Raw genomic sequence first — 26,280 nt, 5'->3', positions numbered from 1 at the left:
ACAGACTTGAGCTTTAAACTGACCAAACTATTTCGAGGGGGCTTTACAGCACCAGTGCATTATGGTATTTACAGATAACCCCCAATTCATTAAAGAAAAGGTTAAATCCAGTGGTATCTTGGCTTGTAAACTGCCCCTATAACAGCTTGATGATTAGTAAGGCCTTTACAGTGTTGGTTTGACAGTCAGTGGTCATAAAATACACAATATGGGATGCTTCACATTCTAAAATCATCATACAATGCCACAGGGATATACACATCAGGAATCACAATCATATTTACACCATTTGGGAATTCTTATCTGATGGTAAATGAGCCCTTGGTCTGTCCTTCAAAAGCAGGACACATTTTCTAATTAACTTCTTAAAAAAAGAGACTGGAGTACGGACAGCAAAAACAAGTTGGGGGAATATGATCATCAGTCAACTGTAACATTTGTTCAACTTTTAGAGCGAGGGCCAGGGAGTGACTTGATGTGTTATATACTGAGCAGAGGTCTGGAGGAAAAACCTGTTCATCTAATCAGGATATCAAACCCTGTAATCCTGAGGAAGCCATTCAACTGGCTGTACGTTTACAGTGTGATCATGAAACCGTCTTCACTCTTGAGCTAAATTCTCTCCTCAAATGTCTCCAGACCTTCCTGTTGGGCTGCATGGGGAAACCGTTTGCTTCATGGTGCATAAAAATGATTTGCATAAATGACACGATTTAGTGCACATGATAAAACGGAGGACATTGATTAGACATAAGGAGAAACTTGACTTTTACTTGAAGGCACATGATCTGTTTTTTTAGACTAAACTTATTGCCATTTGGTGCACTTAAACGTTCTAAACAATCTCCCATGTGGCCACTCCCAGGCTGGATATTAATCCTTCCACACTTTAAATCTAAATTTATGCCGTGTCATTACAGTTCCAGCCAATCAGCTGTCATCGGGGGGGATTAGATTATAAAGTCATTCATTTGAGGCAGGTTTTCCTGACGTGAATATATGTGGCTGAAGTGTTCCCCCAATCTGCTGCAGTGCTGGGTATAGGGAAAATTTAACCAAAACAAAAACACCTTTTCTATAAATACTCTTAGAAAAATCCATATTAGCAACACTTCACCACAATGGCGATTTAAAATTGAATCCAACTTTCAAGACTCCACGTTCGCTTTGTAGAACGTCCAGTGTTTTTCTACCTGCATCGCTAAAATCTTCAGGGCATTCTGGGAGGAAACAAACTTGCATCCCTGCTACGATCTAGTATGTCACCTGTCCCTAGAACACAAACGGTACTGCAGCATCACTGACTTTTAAAAACAGTCATAAAACAGCATATATGCAATAGAAAACAACTGCCAGCATTAGGCTGAGAATGGGGTAAAAAGAAATATTTACAAACAAGGCATAAGGATTTTTTTTGTTCAACATTTTAAGGGTACATGCATGCATGATTCTCAAGTCAAAAAAAAAAAAAAATCTAAAAGCTTGGTCACACAACTTTGAAACTGACATGGAATGTATGTCCTGCTGGTTGCTAAGGTAAGGTCAAGTCTCTTCATATTAAATTACCTATAAAAATATATATATAAATAAAAAGGTGAGGGTATTGTGTTGCAAAAGCTGCAGCAGCGGTCAACGTTTAGCTGCACCGACAGAACGAGAAAGGAGGAAGGTAACAAAAGGGAGAGAGGGGGGGGGAGAGATAAAGAGAGAGATGAGCGAACAGAGGTGGCAGTTGAGCACCGAGGAACCAGAGGATGTTAGGGATGTTCTGCTCAGGTTTCAGAACCACGCGTGTTCTAGAATGAGTCAAGGCAGTGTGTGAGACCGTGCACATTCTTAAACTCCTGTGACAAGGATGTCTTCTAGAAGTCTCAGACTTGGCTCTAGAACACTGATATCACTATGTTCTAGAACTAAGACAAAGCTGGGTTCTATGTTATAGAACTTTAAAAAAAAAAAAAAAGGCAGCCCGGTTCTAAACCCTCCAGGAGTTTTAGGCCAAAAATTCTGTCCGTCTGTTCTGAAACACTCTACTGTATATCGTATGGGATAAACTATGATCACAGCAGATCACTTTTCAAGGCTCCTAAGAGAGGAACTTTTTCTCCAGCTCGAAGACGGAGGGCCGTCCCGGGGAACTCTGAATGCGGCAGAGGGGCACAGTGCAGTCTCGTTTCTGGCCCTCTGTGTCCATGTCCAGCAGGGAGCAGCCTGTCCCCACATCTGTGGACAGAACCACGCTTAGGTTTTGCGCCGTCTTCTCTCCGGAGTAGTGGCCCAGGGAGTAGCTCTTGTTGCGTCCTCGCAGCAGGGCCCAGGCGTGGGGTTTGGCCCTGAAGGACACTGGCCGTGGTCTGGAGAAGGCCTCCCCACCAGAGATTTTCTCTGATGCTCCGTCCTTCTCTTTCTCCCGCTTCTTCTGTGTGGCTGGAGGAGGCAGAGTGGGTGGGCCATTGGCTGGAAACAGATGGGGGAAAATACATTTTTGGAGCATAAATATATTTTTAAGACCTTATATACATGCTTACTTCCGTTTACCATTGTTTTTGTGTTACTTACTATTGTGGTTGGTGGTGTATTTCTTCCTGCGTAGGCGTGTTCCTGTGTTGTGGTTGCTCTGCTCTGGTGGCTGGCTTTGGGTTCGCACTGGTGTCTGAGTGTTAGCTGCAGTCCTGTCATTCTGGCCTTCTGTGGAAGCTGCTGGACCAGGTCTGGATGACTCGGTGTGATGATTGGCAGGCACAGGCTCAACCTTCCCTAGACCGGACTGTGACACCTCCGCCTCAGACTGTATAAGACACTTGGTGGAGTTGCATTCCATAATGGCTGACATGGAGATGAGATTGACAGGTTGGGTGGCGGTGTGGTTTGACGATGCCTCTTCTTTGCGGGAGCGACCGCTTGGCGGCGGTGAGGTGCTGCGGCGGAACCTGGTTGCTCGCTGAAACAGGCCCTCCTTCTTCTTCTTCTCTTTCTCCTCACGCTGGGGCTCGCAATCTTCCCCAGGAGCTGAGTTTTTGAGAGCCTCCCTAATGTCATAACCGAGCACAATTGAAGCCAGCAACGAGCCGCAGCCATACAGCACTGAGTCAGTCTTGCGGCGAGCTGACGTCCGCTTCAGGCTGTTGGTGGGGGTGACTTGCGGGGTGGTGGAGGTGGACGAGGTGGATGTTGTGGTGTAGGGGTCGTCCGGGGATTCTGGTGTGCCACCCTGAACTACTGCCCCGACCCCAGCATCTCCCGACCCACCATGCCCGCCGGGGCTCTGAGGCTGCTGCTCGTCCCTCCACAGAGGTAGATCGATGTACACCTGGTTGGGGAACTTGAGCTGCTTTGGCTTGGAGCTGTTGTCGGGACATTCTTGGGAGAACGCCTCGTCTTTACCGGCACCCGCTGAAGACACAGAAGTGTGAATCGGACATTGTAAACAAATAAACATTCTCCAAACAAGCCCACTTTCCCCTTCCCTTTACAAGCATTACCAGTCATGCAAGTGGACCTAACAAAACAAATTACTGAATGGATTTTGTCAAGTCAGGAAACCCTATTTTAAAAGTTACAAGTGAAGACACTCAAAAAAAGGAAAGAATTTAAAACAAAACAACAGCTATTAGCCACAAAATGTTCTGTGCATTTTCAAAATAATTACTCTAATATCAAAATATGGAGTTCCAGCTCACCTTGTTCAGCAAACAGGGCAGCGAGGGGGACAGACTTCTGAGACTTGACCAGGCTGGTGGACCAGGGGTTACTGCCGTCTGACAGAGGACGCACTCTGAAAATGACGCACGGGAAACGATGCCACACATAAGAAAACATGAAATAGAAAATATTTAAATTTTTTGGTGGTAGTGTGTAGTATTTTTTGCATTCTCTGACCCCATCAGCTATTTGCTTAACCACAACCAAAGCATGCTCAAACATGGCTGGAACGTACTACTCCTATGTTGCCTAAGGATTCTACACTCCCATGCAGAATCTGTTTATAGAGATTATATTTATATGGTATGTTACCTTACTTCTGTAGAAAACATTCAGATATAAATATAGGTATAAATTATAGTTATGTTGGTGTGTAAGGACAGCTACACCCTATTCTAGTGATTACAAAAAAGAACTAGTCTGTTTCATTCTGTGTGTGTGTGTGTGTGTGTGTGTGTACACTCTCACACACATACCTCTCAGCAGCAGCAGGCCTCTCTTTGCTCTGTACTGAACTGGGGCCCCAGGTTCTTCCTTTCTTCTTGATTCCCTTTTTCACATCATCAAACTCCTCTGGCCTGAAGAGGGTGCTGCGGCCCCATGTACGGTTGCTCTCATCTTGAGTAACTGTTAACAAATCAAACCATACTGTTAGTTTCACCAGAGTCAACCCACTACAGGAAGAAACCATGGCCCTGATAGGGAATCTGGTGTAGACCTGTTAGTAAGATTATTGAAAAGATGTTAGATCAAATGTTATCTGTCATCTCTCTCTCTCTCCGACTATGTTGTCAAAGACCTCTTAAAAAGACTACATAAACAATGAATTCCTGGCTGTTCTCTCTTAAAAGTTTATATATATATTATCTTAAATAACTGTTTTACTTGGTTCAGGAAGATTCAAACTGACTGTTTAACCTTTTCACACTAGAAAACAGCACCATTGTATGTATGTTTATTCATTTCTGAAAATGTAAAATCAAAAACCCAAAAAGCAGTAACCAGAACACAAAAAGCTGTTATTGAAAACTTTTATAGCTTTAGGTTAGTCTTTGTGAAGGTGTGAGGGAAGGGAGGATCCGTAGAAGCAACAGACTGGGGCCAAATGCTCAGAACTAAGAAAATGTGCGAATGAACAGCACTACCAGTACATTTTTAAAAGCACAAATGACCTAACCACATAATATAAGATCATTAAAACATATGTATGGACAGCAGACTGGCCCAAGTCTGTGGCATAAACCTCCTCACTGTTACTAAGAGCGCCTGTGAACCAAGTTTAACCAACAGCAAACACCAAAGTCTTGTCACATTACACACATCAGGAATCAATCCCCTCTGATTGGGAAGCCGTTAGCCATTCCAACAATCAAAGATAGCGAAAAAACACATCGCATGCAGCACTTGGTGCTGTTAGCCACACACACAAGCGTTGCATGTGCGTAGCCATTGGCTTGCCTTTCCTCCTGAGCCCACGGGAGGTTGTGAGCTCGCTGGTCAGATCAACATCCTGCTGGTAAACATACAAACTGTGTCTCCGCATGTGGGACGTCACTGAAGAGGAAAACATACATGTCACCTCTAACCATCATGAGCGTCATTACACAGGTGCTGTGGATGCTCCTTAAATGTGCTGTGAAACATTTATAACAGGATGTTAAACGGAAGAAAGCCTATAAAGTATAAAAGTATAAATGCAGGGATGTATTTAAGGGCATGAATGTATATCTACATATGTCTCCATGTCCACAGTTATATTACATATATTGCATGTATCCGTCTGCATGCTTTTCGAGTGAGATACGTACACGTGCAGACTGTGTAAACATAATTCGTCATGACACGGATCACAGAGCATAGTTAGTTAGTGTGGACACCGATGGAATCAATCCATAATAATAAAGATTGTGAAATATCCCTCTTGGATAATTAATACAATCATATCTTGTAACTCAAAGCAAGATAAAATCAGTCCACATAAAAATGCACTGACTCTGAGCAGCAGTTTGCTCCCTCTGTCTAAATATCACCATCTACCATAAATGCTAACTCGAGAGGAATTTGCTCCAGTTATTGCAGAGGCGTCGATGCGTGACTAACAACATCATCAAACTGTTCAAACAACTGTCTGACTGCTTGTGCCTCTGGAGCTTTTGTTCACACAGCTCTCATCGTTGTAGCACTATTCCCATGTTCCCATGAAATTCTCAGAGAGCTGATGTGATTTTCTTCAGAATTGTTACATTTCTTTCGATAAGCAGGTAAGGGAAACTTGGAAAAAACAAAGCGAACTCACGCTGAATGGCTCGTAGCCGGGGGATTAGTGTGGGACTGCTGGGAGGAGAGGAGCTGGTGCTATGAAGGCTCCGCCTCTTGTCCATGGAAGGTGACGCCTGCACGGTGATCTTGTGCTGGAAGTCTGCAAAATGCAACATGCACATACACTCAGAATAGTTACAGTCAGAGAGATCACACGCCAACATGGACCCTTAGATGTCCAGCACAATGCCAATGTTGCACCAGCAGCACAAACAGTAGACAAGGGCACACAGACACTATACACTTTTGCACATACTGTGATGAAGTGAGTGACAATTTTCCATTTCTATGTACTTTACTAATGTCTGAACTCTTACAGATACAGACGATCAAACATTCATTTGGTCATTGAAGTCTACTAAGTTTGTCTTAAAAGCCTGGAAAAGAAGGCAGGGGGAGTTATTGAATTATAACTTATATACTAATGTCCTCCTGTATGTCTTTTATGTTTTGTTAGTGTTTTTTTATTGTAGATATAAATGTCTGAAAGTTATTGAAATCCATGCATGTTTACACTTTTTGTAGAACCCAACATTCTGGATATGTCTTTTAAGAATTTGGGGTATTGCATGACACCAACAAAAACTGTATTCATTCATTCATTCATTCATTCTTAGTTATTGTACATGATTTGAGCAGTTGTGTGGTTCATTTTGCTGTCAGAGATGTTAAAGAAGTAATTATTTTCACTGTTTAACCATTTTTTATCAACTGAAACAAACATTTGAATGAGATACGCTGAATGGCTTTAATATTATACTTTCACAACAGTAGTAAAGCATTGACTTAAAATCCTTCAGGATCTTCATCAGCTTGTACAGAGCAGATCTACTGTACAGAGTCTCTGACAGGGCACGGGACCCAGCATGAAAATGATATCTGCTTATGTTGGCTACTCAGTCACATCTCACATCAACCGCGTAGAATTTCCATCTCGAGGTTAGACGCAGTAACATTGTCAAGACAACTGTTCAGTCTGTTCACTCACCTGAGGGCAGGCTGATGCGGTTTCCATCCTTCAGTTTGAGACGGGAACGTTTGAATTTGCCTTTCCTCTTCTTTACGTTGGGCTTGTCTTTGTTGAGCTGGAAAATGAGGATGTTTAGCTCTCTCTCCAGCACGTTGATCTCCCGCTCTGCCAGCTGCTGCTCCCGACGCTTCAGCAGCTCCTCCTGAGACTTCTGCTGGAGGGCAGCCCGCGTCAGCTCCTCTTCTCTGGAACGTAGCTCCTGGAAGGACCAGGTATTAAGATACATAAGGGTTAAATTGGCAGACAGACTTCTGTTGTCATAATTTCTTGCGCCAGTGATGGTGTACAGCAGTTTGTCTTATCTGCAATTGAACACCTGTATTAGCCAAGCTGAGTGAGGCCTGTTTCAGGTTACAGCTGACAGATAGGTAGCGTCATCAAAACACAGGGTACACTCAATCTTTGACCAAACTGTTGGCGGTCAAGTTGCATTGTGGGCAATGTAGGCGCCAGTAAATAATAAAAAATATTAATGCATGTCTTGAAAAAAGATGCTATTTCTGGTTCTGCTACATTGACTTTGATTCTTTTTGGTGGAGTACTTTAAATGAACTAACAGGATAGCGTTGGCATTGATTAGAAGAAGAGTGCTTTATGGATCCAGAAAGTCTTTCTCTCACCCCGTGCGGATTATTATACATATGTGAGGTACTTTAACAGTCATGTTTCTTTTTTACATTTGTGGTAATTGTTAAATCACTAACAAACAGTATTTCTAATGTTAGATATTAGGGTTCAGACACAATTATCTTGTAAGACAGAAGAGAAAATGCATTCCAAGACAAACAAATAGAAATACATTTTCTAATTCTCATACAACAAGAGAAAAGCTCTTGCAGATGGACGTGCATAAACTGGGCAGGATTGTAGCTGCGTATTAGATAACTCCTCCTATAACATGTTGGTTTCAGGAGATTACTGCCTGCTGTTACAAAGCTAACCAGTCTTGTCTCCTTCCATGGCTTACTCTTTCTTCATTCCCTCTATTTTCTCTTTAATTGCTCTCAGCTGAGTAATAATAATCCTTACTGGATGACTTCCATAAAGCAGCTTTACAGTCAAGCCACTTCAGCCACCCACCTAGACACAGATTACTGTGGGACGTTTACAGGAAATCTACTGATGTAGTGGTTAAGTCCACAAGAGATCTTGTGAAATGTGTGATGGGAAAATGTTAGACAATGCTTAAAGCTATTTCCTTCATTCTTTGCTTGATTTATGGAAGCTTAAATGTCTAAGCAAACATTATAGGGATTTTATGTCAGGGTGAGGCAGTGCAGATGCCAGTGCATATCAGTGTTAAAGTGATTGATTTGCACGATTGGAAGTTACGTAATGTGTACATCCTAAAAAGGTGGTTTTGCATAATTGATAGACTAGAACCAGGTAAAATATATGAATATATAATCTAAATTATTAAATATGTGGCATAAAGTAAGCTTCTTAAAACAAACAGTTTCTGTGTCATTCAGTTCACCATTTGTTGACCCTCCTCTGTGTGCTGATCTGGCTGTTTCTACAAACACTAATTAACCCCCCTCTCTTTAAGCCAGCATTGGGAGACTTATACAGGAAGCAGATTAAGGTCTTAACAAGGGGAAGTACACTAAAGCACCTCTGCATTAATGACTCGTTTTGTTAAACGTGTGATTAGCTTTTCCACTGAAAGTAACCAATTAAGCCTTTTAGTCTGTAAAAAGCTGTCCCAAGCGCTTCTGTGTGTTTACACCACATTTCCATTATAGATTAGTCAACATGCATCATCACTAAAAAATAATAGAGCAGATAGTAGCACATAAAAGAAGGTCTGTTACATAAACCGTAGGAGAGGTTTCTAACTTCCTGCAAATAGAATGCATTTAACCACCTGCCAGCCATCATACTGTGTGTTTCATCACTCTGCCCTACCTTCTCTTTGGTCCTGAGCTCATCAAACATCTCCTGGATCTCCACACGCCAGTCATCCTGCATGCTGTGGAAGGAGTCCTGGGGCATTGTGGCCATCACCGCCTCCTCGATGGCCGACAGCTGCTCCAGGATGCAGGAGAAGGAGGGACGCACGTGGGGGTCCTGGTCCCAGCACTCTGGACACACACATTGTATAGATTAACACATTTACAAACGCAGTCAACAGCGTATGCGTTGCATTAACAATAATACTGACAGCAGGCCCACTTTGATAGTATGTGACCAAATAAGAGAAGCTAAAAAAATCTGCAATGGAAACTTTGATTAAACCACCTACCACACAAATGAAAATTACTAATCCTGATGTGAAGCAGAATTTAACTAAAACTCAAAGATGTAGTTATATTAAGGTACTTGACCATTATCTATATGAACAAGTGCGATTCCTTCTCATTCATGGCCGTAAAACAATGGAACAACCTCCCAACAGAACTATCAGTACCAACTGGTAGACTAGGGATGGGTATTGTTAAAACGTCACAATATGATATATCACGATACAATATATATTGCCGTACACGTTGACATCTAATGTCAATGACTAATCCTTTTTTACCGTTTTATTATTCTACCTCCCTGCCCAGGAAAATAGCAATCTGCTAAAACCAGGACATAACATCTATTCTTGTTTTATATCAGGCGTATGTTCTTGTGATGTGCATTGCCACTGTCAAATAAAACAATATTTTAAAAATTTCCTGAAACTTTTTTTTAGGACATGCGTTACATAGTGTAGTATTATAAACATGTTACACATTTACCTTCCATGAGCTTGGCGAAGGGTTCAGGGCAAGTGGAGGGGATCGGTAGAGTTAACTTATTGACTGCCACACCGTAGGCAACAGCCAGGCCGTCTATACCCCGATATGGCACCTCCCCTGTTAACAGCTCCCACAGCAAGACACCATAACTTGTGTATGACGCACATACAAATAACATAAAAAGAAAGTAAGAGGAGAGAGGGAGGGATATTAAACAAAGGTATGAGTAATAATGACACACAAATGATTAAGTTGTTATTTATCACACCTCCAGACGTCACTGCCTTTGGAGAAGAGAGAAGACTTGATGACCTCGGGGGCCATCCAGGAGTAGGTGCCTGCAGCTGACATTTTTGTGGTTTTGTGCCACTCCCTGGCCAGGCCGAAATCTGTGATCTTCAAGGTCTTCCTCCCGATGTCGTCATTCTCAATTGTTTCAAGTAATAAAACTGAAAGGAGAGAGAAATACATTAGAGAAGGGCCATTAGACATTGAGAGAGGGATGAAGCCAAAAAAGGGGAAGCTGAAATAAAAGATTTATTAGTGCACAACAAGCAATAAGTGATTGAGAGCAAGGCTAAAGTGGAAAGACAGGATTGGGATGAAAGTGACGGATGCGAGGGGGATAGAAGAGAAGGGGGACGGACGAGTGAAAGAGAAAGGGAGATACAAAGAGTGAGGGACAGAGAGAAAGATGGCCGTGCAGGTGAGGAGATGATAGCCGATATTCAACGGGGCCAACACAGGTATGCAGGTCATTTATTACCGTAGTAACAGAAGGTTGACAGCGCCACAAAGCACCTGTCCTCAGGTCCTAAAACTGTTTAACACATTAAAGACAGCAGGAACACTCCAAACCTGCCTGTAACACTACACCTGGGCTGAGAGCCCCGTCACAGAGGAGCCACAACCCACTGATGTCTAAAGTCCAGTTTTATTCACCCATTAAATATTAGTCTTCATGTTATTGTGTCGAAACCCCCCCATATGTTCTTATATCATACATATATCATCTTGGACCAGCTTTAACTTACACACGTTACTCCAATTCCAGTCATGCTACAACAAAATTAAGTCAATGCAAGAAAAATAAAGAAAATGCACAAAAAGGAAACAATTAATGAGTAAACAGCCTAACTACTAAATATAATAGTAAAATATGGAAGTCATGTAGGTGTAGGATGTAGGGCTGAAACTAACAATTTTTTCATGATTGATATTTGAATTATCTGTTAAATCATCATCTTGTGCAATCGATTAATTGTTAAAAAGTAAAAAAAAAAAAAAAAAGTTGACAATCCCCAATACAATTTCCAATGCCTAAGGTGACGTCCTTGAATGTCTTGTTTTGTTTTACCAACAGTCTAAAACTTAAAGATACACTGTCCAGCAAATCCTCAAAATTTGGAAACAGAAACTAAGGAGTTTATTTTTAACCAAAACAAAAAAAGACTAAAAAAGTTACTGATTCATTTTCTGTTGATTGACTTATGTGCTGTATTGTTTCAGCTAAAGCAAACCAGAAATCTGAGTGAAAAAAAAATGTACCAAGGAAAACAAACAGTACTAAACTAACAAAATCAAAGTAAGACACTCATTTTCAGTGCAGTAGAGCAAACAGAGGAACATGTTTCCCTATATCATTAATACCCACAGGAGTCAACAAGACGTTGGGAGCATTTAAGCCTTTTGAACCTGTGCCGTCCACGACCAGGTCACAACTGGTCGGGGAACAGTAACATTTTTCTACTCTCCAATGTTTCCTTTCAACAGAAATAAACCTACACTCTGTGCGCGGATACAACTGCCAAATATTCTGCTTATCTCTTTGACGACAAGAAGCAGCCTTTCCCATAAAGTGGTGTGTCAACAGCCAAAACACACTCTTTCATCCTTTTGATCCTCTTGGTATCATTTCCAACGTTTGTTTTTTGCCTCTGCCAAGATCAACTCACATTACAAACTGTCCCATTTCATCATTTACATGCCCTACAGTAGCACTGCAGGTCAATTTGAACACGTCCTATCACAGAAGGTCAAAGCCAACAGATAAACTGAAACTTGAGAGAAAATGTCCCTTTAGGTAGTTTGAGGAGGCGCTTAAGAATAATTAAGAATAAATACCAAAGCTTGTGTATTGCTGACACACTCACAAATACAATATTTCCAGGGGAAAAACGGTCTGACGATAAAGTTACTGTACACACAGTAGTGGAAATGTTGAAAAACCTACTATAATTACAATGTACACTTAAAAAAGTTACGAGTCTATTTGCGGCTGTCAAGAGGGCTCTGGTGTGTGTGCAAGTATTACTTGAATAAAGTAGCTACACTGTGTGTGTTGTATTATCGCCCCACTGACCTTGGACTCCCTCCTCCGCAGCAGCACAATACTAAAAACACACCCAAACCTTTTCCACAATCCTTAATCAGTCATGCACAAACATGCACCTATATAACACGTAGGCTCTTATTTTATAACCACCTGATACCAAATTGGCAGGGTTTGCCTATAGTCCTGATCCTCAATCCTACTTAAGAATGCAACAAATGTGTCAGGATTGGAACAGACCTGATGAAAGGTGTAGGAGGGTTGGGATGGAGGATAGCTCATAGTGTGGTCAGAGATTGGTTTGGGGACCTTGAAACAGATGCATAAAACTCAAGAGACTCCACAGCAAGTCTCTGTCTGACGGAAACTGAAAAAAACACATGCTGACTTTATTGTATCTTTTCTATTTTTTAAGGATGATACTGACACCACATACAGGTCTAATCAGTACTCTTGTTCTTAATGAAAACGAGCGGAAGGCTCATGCACAAGACCCATGTAGTTTTAGTGCACACAAGCCTGTTTATTAGGCACTTTCATTTTTGGGTCACTGTAGCGCCCGGCATTTTCGAGGCGATAAAAGACACTGCATGTGTACTACACACTTTAACTTTAAGGGCACACTCACACTGTCCATCCGCACCGTGCCAGGTTTCACAGGTAAAGTCTAGTTCTTTTGACCAGTGTGAGTGCAACCTTACCGCACCTAGCTGGGGCACGCTTGCCGGCCACAGACCGTTTGGGAGAGATGGGCTTTTGTAAAGCATGTTTGCACATGTACGAGCACGAGCATGTGCACGTGTACGAGGTCTACGGCAGTTCTGGCATCATTATATGTGCGCCTGTTCGGACATAGAAAAAAAGACGGACCCTGCGCGGACATTTAAAACAATAGCGGCGATGGTTGACGTCTCCGAGGTCTATGAAAAGATTTGTAAACAAAGTGACGCATCGAGATGACGTCATTCAATGCGTGTGACGTGTTACAGCGTGATGACGTATAGGCAGGCAAGAAGCATTCACGCGAGGCCCAGGCAGTGTGAGTACAAACGGGCCTTGGCCGCGGGGGGAGAGGGAGGGGGGGACAAGTACCCTAAAGCACAGGGCACGGTACGGACGGACAGTGTGCGTGCGCCCTAAGTAAAAATGTTCATACACAGTCTATTGTAAGTTGTAATCTACTGTAAGTTGAATTATATTGTTTAAAAATGCTTATTAAATCGCGCCATTACAATTCCAAGCAACTTAGAGATGAAAGGATTAGTCAATTAATTTGTTAGTCTACCGACAGAGAGATGCTCCATTCAATCATTAAAAGTCAGTTTTTGTTTATGTGATAATAAAATAAATGTCTTTGGGCATCTAAAGATTATTGGTAAGATAAAAAAATAATTTGATGAGGTCGGTTTGAGTTTGTGAACTGTTGTTTTTCTGTTTGTGGTGGTGGTGTTTTTCTGACATGTTATAGACCAAACAAATTACTTGTAGCCCCAGTTGCAACACAAGCAGCATGACTGCACAGACCTAATAGCATATATTGCCTTACTATACTGTATATTGACTAGTCTCTCATCATTCAAATCCATTAAATCCAACTACATACTCAAATATCCCATTTTTTAAATGTATTTAATGTATTACAGGCACTGTTACTTCTGCCAAAACAAGACTTTATGTTCAAATCTACGGCATTCTGTTAAACAGTATAGTATTCTGCTATCCTCGCCCTTTTGCATATTCTTTAAGTCTGCATTTCATTGATGAAGCATTTAGCACTTTGACTATGGCTGAAACAATTACTTTGTAACTAGGGTTATTCAATTACAAAAATCCATGGAGGAAAAATCTCTGCCTCGATGAGTTGGTTAATTCCTATCTTGCGTGTTATGCTGCGTGTTATGCTGCCTGTTCAGAACAGCGATCCTTGTTCCACACGGACCGTTTTTGCGGTTGCACACCCCTGCATTCGGTAAAGGCAGAGAATAAGTTTGGGATCATTTCACACTTACAGTACAAAGATTACTCGAATAGTCTGTGGAATATGTGTGTGGTCGGTAGAATACTCAAAAAGATGATATAGCTGCAGCCCTAACTTTGACTCAAAACACCAAGGACATCTGGCTTGCCTACTGCAAACACAACAGCATGTTAATAAAAGCAACTATTTTACTTTAACTATCAACACAATAAAGAGAGGTAACACATGAAAGAACAACTAGTTCCTATCAAAAGCTAATTTTTGCTGGGCATCTTTAGCCACATTGGAGACACAGTACAGGGTGAAATGATTTCTAGCGCACTTTAACCATAGTGTGACTCCTATGGGTCTCTGCTATAATAACAGTGGTATTGGTGCTGTTACTAGCCTGAGGGCACGGAGGGGATCCTCTACCCAGGCTGCAACAATAGGAATTCCATTACAAACAGGTTTCACTAGACCAATGATATACTCCTACTTCCTGTAGTCAAGTCCTCTCTCAGTGATTCCATAGATTCCTCCCAGCAGGCTCTGTAGCTTTATAATGACTTATGATGGATTGGTTACACAACCCAGAAGAACAGTGGTTTTGGGATAACCCCGTCTGCGTTGATTGGCTGATAGAATATCATGCCAAATACTTTCTTTGTAGCGCTATGATACTTCGGTGTCAGCCCTCTAGAAATTTCTGATAAAAGACCTATCTCCTGTTTACAATACCACACTGACGTGATGCTGCAAACACACAGTAAACCTCAGCCGGACAGTTGTTTGGCTACTAAAGTCAATTAGAAGCAAAGCTAAACACACAACAGCTGACATTCAAGCATAAAGTTCAGTCCATGTACAAAGAAATACATTTTAAATAACTCACTCATCACTAAATTACATAAACAATTTAATAAGAGGCAATTGGGGCTGCAACTAACAAGTATTTATATTATCAATTAACCTGCCAATTATTTCCCCAATTATTCATTTATAAAAAGCCAAAGTTCCTAGACCAAAGCCTTGGTCCAAGCCTCTTAGCGTTTACCTTAACACCTGAATTGTGCTATGCAGCTTACCACAATTATTTATTAACTCTTTTTGTCTAAACACCTGAATTACTACAGTTGTAAACTTGAAAATGAATCTTAAAATATGCAGTTTAAACCTTTACATTTAACACTGCCACAATAACACAACTACACAACAATGGTGTATTTCCTAAAGACATGCTTTTGCTTTTTGAAATTTTATAAAACCAAACATTGCAGAGGCCTCAAACAACAAACTTTTTGAGGCCACTCTAAAGCAAAACAAACAAAAAATGAAGGTAACACATTTTTACAACACTAAACATTTCTGTGATCTCTGATCACACACACACACACACACGCACACGCACACACGGACGTGGGACATGTACACACAGATAGAAGAACAGATACACAGATGAACACAAATAATCAAAGACGTGAATGTATGCACGCACGCGCACACCCATAACATTGTGCATATACCGTATATTGCCATGAATTAGGGAACACACACACACGCACGTACGCTTGCAATGTGATACTTATGATCAAGTCTAATGTATGTGAATGTTTCTATTTAATATTGCTGACTTTATCATATGACCTTTTTAGGCAGAACATCCTGACCAGGGACAGTGGTCACTAAGTAGCCTTGGCAGACTAATCTGTAAACTTAGGTAAGTAGGTAGGGAAGAAGCCAGGTTAGGAATCGTGGTCTCCTCTTCCATAATGGCTTACCTCTAGCCGTTCTTTGAAGTCCACCTCCCATGACCTCTTTGCCCTATTCTAATTGTCTGACAAAGGTTAATCTGCAGGTTTTCAGCAAGAAGCTCCATATCAAGTTTTTTTTGTCTAGCCTTGTAATATAAGCCTGACCTTTGGGAAAAAGCTGCAAGCTAAAAATATTTTTATTTAAGATTGTCTTTAAAATGTCTATCTGGTTTTTAGATTTCTACATTTTACTTCTGTGACCGAAACACAAACTACGTCTACATGTGTCAATATTCACGTTTAAAGTGCCCCACTGGTTTCAGATTTCAACATTTTACTTCTGTAACTGAAATACAAAGTACGTCTACACATGTCAAAATCCATATTTAAATAGTAAAGTCCAATATCTCAACTGAAAAAGAAGCAATTATAGCAATAAAGTCTAACAATACATGAAATTATAGCTTTAAATTGTCATTCAAAAGCAGAAGAAGATGCTCTGGTTAGCTTCTTGTTTAGAAACCCCACCCTATACCAGAGAGATAGATCTTCAGGCAAAGTGTAAAGTTAGCACATGTAAAGCCTTCACAGCTGTACTGGTGCACAATCTCAGGCTGTGGTTAATCTGTGAGTATTGTTTTGCACCTAGAGACAATCTAAAGCCTGTTGGGACTTTACTGGCATGTAAAAGTATTAGTGCGCAGTTCACATTTAGACAGGATTCAGATCATGAGAATAATTAGGTTACTTCCCCTTTCAACAAGTCCGATCCAAATAGGCCTTTGATTGTCAGTAAGAGGTGTTGAACAAGTGGCGGTGTGGTCGTGGTAACTTAATTATTATTTCATCTCAGGATTTAAATACCATCTATAAACATGTTAAGAGCTGCATTCAGTCTGTTAGATGCTAGTAAAATAGCTAGAGATTATGGCAAATGCATGAATGCAATGACATCATTAAATTTGCTGGTATACTACATGATATGTATATGGGCAAAACAACCAAATTTATCAATTTGATTATTCGACTAATGGATTATTTGATCGGCAGAAACTATTAGGATAATCGATTCATTGTTTAAGTAATTTTTCATGTAAAAAATAGCAAAAAATGCTTTTTTCGGCCTCAAATGTGCAGATTCCCTGCTTCTCTCTGTTTATATAGCACATAAATTGACTAACTCTGGGTTTTGGAGTGACAAAAATATACATTCAAAGACATCACCTACTATTTTGTGACATTTTATAGACCAAACATCTAATTAATTAACCAAGAAAACAATCTGCTGATAAATCGATAATTGTTAGATGCAGCCGTAGTGTTATCTAGAAAGGCCTTGTTTACAATAAACTATAGTTATCTTAGGCCTACATAAAACATTTATCTGTGTGCAGCCTACAGTCATGTTATCATCAGGGTTAGATTATTAGGTTTGCCTCTTGCATAAATTACAGGTGGTGTGTGAAACCTGTTTGGTGTACATGAATCACATGCTCTAATTCTTGTTTACTGTCAGACTGATTTCCAATTTGTTTATTTTTGTATTGTGATCTACAAAAACATGTCTTGTAATACTTGGCAAACACTGTCCTACAAACCTGTCACGTCTGAAAAGGTTATAAGTCAGACCCCATGTTGTTTTCAGTGCTTTTTCTCAGTCTATATATGTTCTTACTCTTTTGAAAAGAATGTTTTGAAGCAGACAACAGTGCAACGCAATTGGAGATGGATATGCCTCCAAGGCAGACCCCACCCTCAGTCCAACCTCCATTTAATTCCCCTTTCCAACAGTTGATCTTCAGGCAGTCCCATCTTTCATGGTGGAACAGTGGGAAGATCAGAAGCGGAGCTGCTGCCTTCAAAGCAGGTCCCACGCTTCTTCCCATTGCTTTCTCGCCCTCAAGGTAAAAAAGAAAAGGAATACGCTTTTTGGGCAAACGCGGCCATTTCTCCTCCCTTCAACAAACTAAAAATACTTCAAGCTTAACTCCCTGCACCTCTGCAGCAGACAATTCCACAAACCAGTGATAAATAAGAATTAAAAGCCAGTTTTAGAAAAATTTTAAAGCACATCTGCAGTGGGTTAATTTGTTTGTCAATTACTCTGTGGACCCCAGAAAGACTAGCACACTGCTATGACATAAGCTAATGGGGATCCTAATACATAGAACATAAGACAATTTAGCTAAATCCGTATATACAGCATGTTATGCAAATCATACATGCAAAGCCAAAAAGAGCAACAGAATTTGCAAACAAGGCCACTTGGTTTTCTTTTCTTGTCTCAGTCTAGCTCCTTATGGTACTACTTTTAAAAACATAAATGATAAACTAATCTGCGTACAAAAGAGATCCATATTTGGCAGAACCTCAGTATAATCCTGAGGCTTTGTGGCATATCTAAACGTTGATGCTACACAGTTGCTGTAAAAATTCAGTGCAGCCTCCTAACTTGACGTGGCGGTATTTTCATAACTGTGCCAACAGACTAAGCACTAGAGTAAGAGGGCACCCTGTAGTAGGCAAAAACAAGGCTGCTAAAAATTCCCCGACTGGTCTGTCTCTCCCGGTTGAAATGAGAGTGCCCCAGGCATTCTGGTTGATGGGAAAAGGATCAGGGCTAATGGCTGGCTAAATCCATCTATCATGGTCACGTCTCTCCGGGCCACTTGCTCTTTGTCTGTCCTCTTCCTCTCCTAGTTTGTGTCTGTTTAAGCTTGAATCAACCTATAACTAGGCTAATTAAAGCATGACACGTGTTAAAAGGTGTACAGCCAGTAGCTTTTGCTGTATTAGCATCTATCAATGTGTTAGGGAGCTACGGAGGGGATTGGCTGATTCAGAAGGCAGCTCTTCTCAGCTGTGGGCCCTTTTCCTTTTCACCCTGCCCTGCAACAATAGGTGCAGTCAGGGAGAGGTCATAAAAAACACAGTGAAAGCATCTCCACTCCTCCTCTCTCCCCTCTGCCCATTCTCTTGTCGGAGAAAAGACAGGCAGTAACTGTCTGTGTGTCACCAGGGGTAATTGTGGGAAGCCTGAGAAAAGTTGCCCTGCAACACCTAGTCAAGCTTTGGTAACTTTTCCTCTGAGATTTTTTACTTATCATAGAAGTAAAGCAAGACAACTCAAATTACAGGAGAAAAACAAATATTCTGAGCTATATCCAACATAGTGTACGGATATAAAAGGGAATCATTTATGTGTTTCCATGACTTTTGCTATGCAGATCTGCAGATTGATGGGTGAACGTATGAAGGAACGGGGAAGAGGGAGGGGAACACAGATACAGCGTGATGAAGTCTAACAATAGCTTCAGATTGATGGGAGAATGTTGTTGCACACGCTCCAAACTGAACTCCATTGGTTTCAGTTGTGTTCAGGCACACATTCCTGGCATACTATCGCTCACACCAAGATGTGAAACTCCAAAGTTAATGTGGGTTATGCATGCTGGCTCAGGGCCAGGTTTCAGTGTGATTTCTTGGTCTTATCTACAGTACTGCTCAATGAAAACTTACATGCTTGGCCTGAGGGAGAGATTAGATCGAAATTGTTAGCTGGAAAAGAATGAAAGGTTAATTAAAGGATGTAATAATTAAGACTAGGATGAACAACAAATTCCAAAATGTAAATGTATCATACTAACAAGTATTGTCAGAGGCAGATATTACTTCATCAACATAGGGCTCTGTTGATGTGCAAATTACATTTAGGGGACATATTTCTGAATAAACATTGCAAGTGTTGTTTATTCCTCTGAGCTTGTCAAATTAGCAACATGTTCTGACCATGCACAGTGAACTGAAGCCACTCTCAAATTGCCAGTTATTTCAGAACAAACCATATTGACTTTCCTAATTTAATGAACAAATATGTCAAGATAATCATTAACATGCAATAAACATTATTAATAAACAGTAGTTTTTGGATAGCAAAGGAGCTCTACGGCACACAGGCTGCAGGGAAACTGACAATACGTGTTAAAAGGACATATTCTTTGTTGGTTTCTTGACTCAAATTTTAAAATAAAAAGTAACTTCAGCATTTAGAGTTTGGAAATTGTGTTAGCCAAAAAGCAGACTAGAAAAAATCACAAGGAGCAAGAGGGAGCAGAAAGGAACAAGGGAAGGAAGGTAAGTAAGGAGAAAAATAAAGTAAGAAGGGAAACCCCCTCAGTTTGTGGCAATAAAAGAGTACCGCTGCTCTCTGGGAGATTAAATATGAACGGAACAAAACAAAACGAGGGCTTTGAGACCCTCCGAGTCCTAGCCATTCTTCTGGTCACAGTAGCCTAGCAACCACTGCTTGACCAGTCCATTGTGCAAACGTATGTTAAGCTTTTATCCCTCATTAGCAACATTCCTCCCTGCAGGCTGGGATTTTACAGATTAGGTTGAAAAAAACAAAAGAGATTGGACAAATCTTGCTGACTTCCAACATATTACTTTACAGGCTAATCATTGATCAAATAGCTGTATGTTTGTCTGTGTGGAGCATGTGTACACGGCAAGTTGATAAATGGCAGGCAGAGTAGTTGAGTGAAGGTGGAGAAGTTTAATGGTATATGTACCTGTGTCCTAGAAAAATGTTGGGAGTGAAACAACTTGACGATATATACCAAAATAGAAAAGACGGCCACACCAACAGACCACTTGCTCATTTATTATTAAAAAAGTGACAGATTGCTGATTAACACCGACTTATTGCGATGTATCAATTTTGTTTTCACCCCCTGGGTAGATAATTCTCACTCCTTTTATCCTTTTAGACTGACCAACGCCAAGACAGCAGATGCAGCAACTTCTCTAAGCTGCATTATTTTAGGTTTTTACTGGGAAAACAACCCAACACACCACAGGGAGCACTGTGTGTGTTTGTGTGTAGGAGAGAGTCTTTTGTGAACTCACTGCCCTGGTTCAAAGCAAACACATACAGCTTTCATTCTCTCTTTATTTAGATAAGACTGTATATTGACTACAGATAGTCAGACTTCTGACCCTGACTACCTGCAACTGGTAATAGTGCTGGTAGAATTTAGTGTCTTTCTTGGTCTCATTTTGTGGTTAAACTTGTTCTCTGTAAGATTTGTATCTATTTAATTGTCTTTTGAGTGACTATCTGTCAAAGAGTGGGTTAAACAATGGTGATCATATGACCCACTAATGAAAATGCTTCTACTTGCCTTTTTGCGGTGTATTCTGATCTACGTGTCTGTGGCGACATTCCCTCGCTACATGTAAATAAGCCGCCATGTAAGTGACGCTGCTGACAACGGTTGGTCTGTCGGCCCAGATCGTCTGGAAATTCCATCTTTAGAGTCAGGCTTGCAGTAAGGGCAGAAGTGTAATAGGAGCGTGTGTGTGTATGGATTTAAGAGGGTAACATATAGGGGACTGCTGGAAGTAGAAGGGTAAATGCGTTACAAAAAAGTTTACAAAAGAGCAAAAAAAAAAAGTCAACACAGTGCTGTGACTGCAAAAGTCACAAGATGGAGGGCGCTGAAAGAACAGGCTCGCCTGCAATTACATCTTGGGCTTTGGTGCAGTGGAAATCGATAACAGATTTATAAAATATTATATTTATTACACCAGCCTACAATCCTCAAGTGTAATGTTGAGTTCACAGGTTTCACTTGTGACAAGAACTGCATTAAGCACACTATGAGTGGTCTCTCAAACTTTCATTTTAAATGTTTACTTAAATCTTGTGCTGTCTCTATGTCACAGTGAAGTGACAGGACAAACACAATGACTTGTGTTCGCAGCACTCTGCCTGCCTTGGGGAGTTTGTTTGTGTAGGCCTATGTTCACCAAACATCCGATTAGCTTAAACAGCCTCAATGGTAGTTAAATCCTTTCTCTCCATCTGCCCTATAATTAACATAAATCTTCAATTTTAAGATTAGAAGAAGACTATTAGGGTTGGGCTAATCTACACTGTTCATCACGTGGCATCATAAGCACATACAATAAATTATTTCAAAGTTTCATCAACATCTCCAGACACAATGACTGATAATATAACCATGTATACAGGTCATGTTTGCAGCATATACAGGTTATGATATGTGCATATATGTCATGGTCAATCTACAACAGACCCTTCATATTTATGAAGCACTGTGAGGCAATCTTTATCTTTTCCATATCCAAAACAAACAACTTAATCTGGTGATTAAGGGCCCGGTCTCTGTACATTACACATTGTGTCTCTACATTCACACATTGACTTTCACAGCTGGAGATAAACAGACATCACTACACCAGAGCTGCTCCCCACATGGCCCCAGGTTGATAAGTCTCACAAAGGGAGAAATAGTGTTTGGAGTCATGTTACACACATAAACACACCTGAGTTGAAGTGGGTAGCCTGTGTCAGTGGGTATAGGACTCTTTTTCTCATCAAGTCCTGTGCATTCATTATTCAGTCCTGGGAAACTAAAGTTTGCTGCCGTGTTGTCAGTTACCAGTCCATGGAGGAGCTAGCATAGAACCAAGTTCCAACTGCATGACCCTATACAAAAGTGAAAGCTGCAAATACCCAAAGAGACTTAATGCAATGTATTTTTCCAAACATTAATGTCTGTTAATGTCTTGTGGGAGTATGCAGACATCCCCTGCTGAATAAGCAATTATGTCTGCACTACATAAAACCCCAAAGGACCTCTTTTTTTCTGTTATGCTAGGATTGGTTCTCTGTCTGACTTCTTTTTTACCCTATGACCTCTGGCATTAACTCTGGTTGGTCAAGCACATGGCCTGACTGTGTGGACTGAGTGTGTCTGGTTATGTGTTTGGTAAATCACTGACTTTATTTGAACAACATTTCAGCTTGGATTGGTGAGGGGGCTGGGTGTGTGTGTGTGTGTGTGTGTGTGTGTGTGTGTGTGTGTGTGTTTTAAAGGATGAGGGGGTGAGTGCAGGGGGGGCAGCCCAGCTGAGCAAACTCTTTATTTCACATCCTCTCGATGGTATCCCCCACCACTTCATAATCCCACAGACCCTTTACACCTCTTTAAATCCACCCTGAGTAAAGGGCAGCCCTGTACCACTGATTTTGTTAAAAATATGTGAATTATAAGATTTCAGCTACCTAATTTTAGCCTGCAATGAAGAATAACCTATAAGCACGGGGAAAACAGTCCCAATACCCAGTGTCATTAATATAATATTAAACAAGTACTATCTCAGAGGCAAGTTGACATGTGGATGTCTGAGGTAGATGCCTCCTAAAATATTTGCGTTGGGAAAAAGCTTAATAGTTACTTAGTAAGTTACTTAACAGTCACTCAAGCAGACCTACAACTATAAATAACTACATGAGGGTAAGGTGCATGTGCAACAGGTGGATTTCTCCTGAAATAAGGTTATTTATCTCAATTTCTAACACGCACACACGCATGCACACTTCGATCTTTGCTTACTGTTGCTAGACTTCAGGTCACGGTGTATAATGGGTACCACGGCCTCCTCGTGTAGGTAGAGCATCCCGCGTGCAATCTGCACGGCCCAGTTGACCAGGATGTGTGGTGGGATGCGCCTTCCGGTCAACGCCCGGTTCAGTGTCCCGCCTCGGGCATACTCCATGACCAGACACAGGTTGGGCTCCTCCAAACACACTCCTTCCAGTTTAATAATGGTGGGGTGCTGCAGCATGGAGAAAAGCTTTGCTTCTTGTTTAACACTGGCGGCGGTGGCTGTTATGTCCTCGTCTGGGTCTTGCCGAGCCGCCTTCACGGCGACCTCCTGATCTTTCCATGTGCCCCGATAAACTTTTCCAAATCCACCCACGCCTATGATCTCCTCCAGTACCAGTTCACTGAAGGGGATCTGGACGGGCGAGCTCGGGACTTGCTCTCGTGCCCCCACAGACCCACTCGTAGGAGGGAGTCGGTAAATAGCGGGCTGGTAGGTGACATAGTTTGAGGGGAAAATCCCGACCCGGTGGTTGATTTTACCCGTCCACCACCCCTCGTCCCCCGAGATAGCTGCGTCTTTGGACAGCACCTCCACCACGTCCCCTCGCCTGAGGCTGAGCTCATCCTCGCCGCTTGCCTCGTAGTCATAGGCGGCTGTCCACAAGGAGCGAGTCGAGCACAGCGGGGCAGAGTGAGCCCACGCCCGAACCGTGGGGGGATCTGTCCAGGCATGCTCCCCTGTCCCACCACCGCCGCCCGGCCGCCCTTCACCGTTTGGGAAAGCGGCCTGCGAGACATCCATTTCTCGGTGGCCGTAGCGGCACCATAGGGTGCAGAGCTTTTTTTTAGAACCAAAATGAAAAACTTTAAAAAGGTAAAATGCAACTCTTTGAAATCCTCATGCTGTCACATCTACGATACTAGCTGATGAGCACAGATGGGCAGGATCAAACTGCGTCCAAAGTCCTGCGGGAGAGAGAGTGTCCACAACCCTGTATCCACGTCGCCGTTCCGGTAAAAGTGAATTAGGGTCAACTTGCTAAGCGAGGTTGCTGGCTGCGGTTAGCTCGAAATAATGTTTAGCTAATGTCACCACTGTTTGGGTAAACAGACGTATAAAGTTTGAAACTAACAACCCATGCCTGTAAATCTCAAATAATCTCTATACTACTATGGATAGATTGGTTCACGACATAGTCTCTGCTTCTGCCTAATGCTACCGCGAACAAGCTAAAGTTAGCTACCGATGGAGCTAACGTTCGATGGTATCTAAGTTACCAAGATGGAGCTAACGTTCGATGGTAGCTAACGTTCGATGGTAGCTAAGTTACCAAGTTATCGCAGGTGCCTAGAGAAGAGGTGCACCTGCAACCGCCGCTCCGGCCGGATAAAGAAACGTGGCTCCGAGGGAAAGTTTTCGTTTAGAAAGTCGCCCGTGAGTCTCCTCTAAGTCCCAAAATACCCCAAATGTAAAAGTTCGCTCTTCTCGTTTGTGGACTTTTAACTGGAATTCCTGCTAGCGGGTTAGCTTAGCATAACTGACTAAGTTAGGCAGTTGGAAAAGTTGCTCCTCTCAGATATTCCCAAGTTTGTTTCTCACTCGAGGACGTGGAGGAAAAGAAGCCGACGGTTGAACACTCAGGAAAGCACATCAAACATCCTGGATTTCCACGAAACAATGCGGGAATAAAAAAAAACGTGAATCCGTCAACTTTAATCAAAACAACTCCCCCATCGCCGCTGCTGTCGCCAGACGAAGTCGGAGCCAGCGGAGCAGTAGTGGCCGTACACGGAGGAGATCTTCTGGGGAGACGCTTCTGCTGCTCTCGCTGCTGGCTGTGGTGCCTTCTGATTGGTGAATGACGTGGACACGTGACCGTCGCAGCAGTGGGGGGGAGGAGGGAGGAGCTACTATAGGAATGTGTGAGGAGAGCGCGCCTTCAGGGAAATTATGGAAATAATGGACCATATAAGATGACACACACACACACACACACACACACACACACACACACACAAACACACACACACACACACACACACACACACATACATCTCTGCAATCTCCAGCCATATGAACAAGAAGGTCATTTAAAGTGAAGTAAGAACAACGCATAGTCTACAGGACGATACGCATAGACATGCTGCTAGATAATTCAATTCAATTCTATTCAATTTTATTTATAGTGGCAAACCATAACAAAAGTTATCTCAGGCCACTTTACAAACTAGGTATAGACCACACTCTATGACTTATTCATGATTTACATAGACCCAATAATTCCCCCGTAGAGTACGGTGGCAACGCAAACGTCGGACAGGCCCAGCTGGAGGACAACCATATAGCCTGCAACATAAACATATACAAATAATAATAATAATGATAATAATAATACTAATAATAATAATGATAATAATAGCCTAATAATGCAATAACATTGCTCATTTCTAATAATGTATTTTCAAAATGTATTCGGCTTTGTATCAATATCATATACATATTGAGTATGATTATCTCTAAGCATATCGCCTAAAAATAGCCTACTATACCCGTGCATTCATTGTATATAGTCAACACAGACATATTATGCACAATGTTTAAAGAGTAGTACTGATTTTGCCCGAAAACAGCCTGACGGCGTGTGCGCAGATACACACTGAAGGTGCGAATCATATTATAGGAAAGGGTGTAGAGGGAGAAGGCGGAGTGGGAAGGGAGGGGAGGGGTCAAAGCTGCGCATCTGTACAGTCAGCTAGAGAGGAGAGGGATAAGGAGAGAGACGGAGAGGACAAGATGAAGACCGCGGCAGCAGGAATGAACGAATCGACATCGGGATGGGAAAAGGCAGACGAGAGGACAACACCGAGGAAGACCGATGAGGCATGAGAGAGAAAGGCTCAGGAGACGTGCTGCATCGCCCCAACATGGAGGCGTAGCGACAGTAGCATGCATTAGAGGAGATCACTCCATTGTAGCCTAGCAGCAGCATCATCATCCGTCCGTCCAACCTGAGCGGAGAGGAGGAGACGGGAGGAGAG

The 26,280-nt window shown here is 41.8% G+C and overlaps 1 protein-coding gene across 1 annotated transcript; it reads right to left on the bottom strand.

Annotated features, from left to right (window-relative positions):
- Positions 1-1,913: 1,913 nt before the first annotated feature.
- On the bottom strand, positions 1,914-24,932 carry map3k21 (mitogen-activated protein kinase kinase kinase 21). The gene is made up of 10 exons (XM_083922589.1): positions 23,248-24,932; positions 10,049-10,229; positions 9,781-9,929; positions 8,960-9,135; positions 7,010-7,250; positions 5,999-6,121; positions 4,179-4,329; positions 3,681-3,775; positions 2,560-3,393; positions 1,914-2,457 (listed from the first exon to the last, which is right to left on the bottom strand). Exons 1-10 carry the CDS (start codon positions 24,041-24,043, stop codon positions 2,087-2,089), a joined length of 3,117 nt encoding a protein of 1,038 aa, XP_083778715.1. The 5' UTR covers positions 24,044-24,932; the 3' UTR covers positions 1,914-2,086.
- Between the last annotated feature and the right edge of the window lie 1,348 nt (positions 24,933-26,280).

This window comes from Echiichthys vipera (genome assembly GCF_963691815.1).
Source record: "Echiichthys vipera genome assembly, chromosome: 11".
Lineage (NCBI taxonomy): Eukaryota > Metazoa > Chordata > Actinopteri > Perciformes > Trachinidae > Echiichthys > Echiichthys vipera.
This window is presented reverse-complemented; position numbering and strand designations above follow the sequence as displayed.

Coding starts and splice junctions, on each gene's coding strand:
- map3k21 (XM_083922589.1), bottom strand. CDS start 24,043: ATGGATGTCTCGCAGGCCGCTTTCCCAAACGGTGAAGGGCGGCCGGGC. Junction 4,330..5,998: donor CCGGCTACGAGCCATTCAGC/GTGAGTTCGCTT, acceptor ATTTGTTAACAG/TTACTCAAGATGAGAGCAAC. Junction 3,776..4,178: donor AGGCCTGCTGCTGCTGAGAG/GTATGTGTGTGA, acceptor CGTCATTTTCAG/AGTGCGTCCTCTGTCAGACG.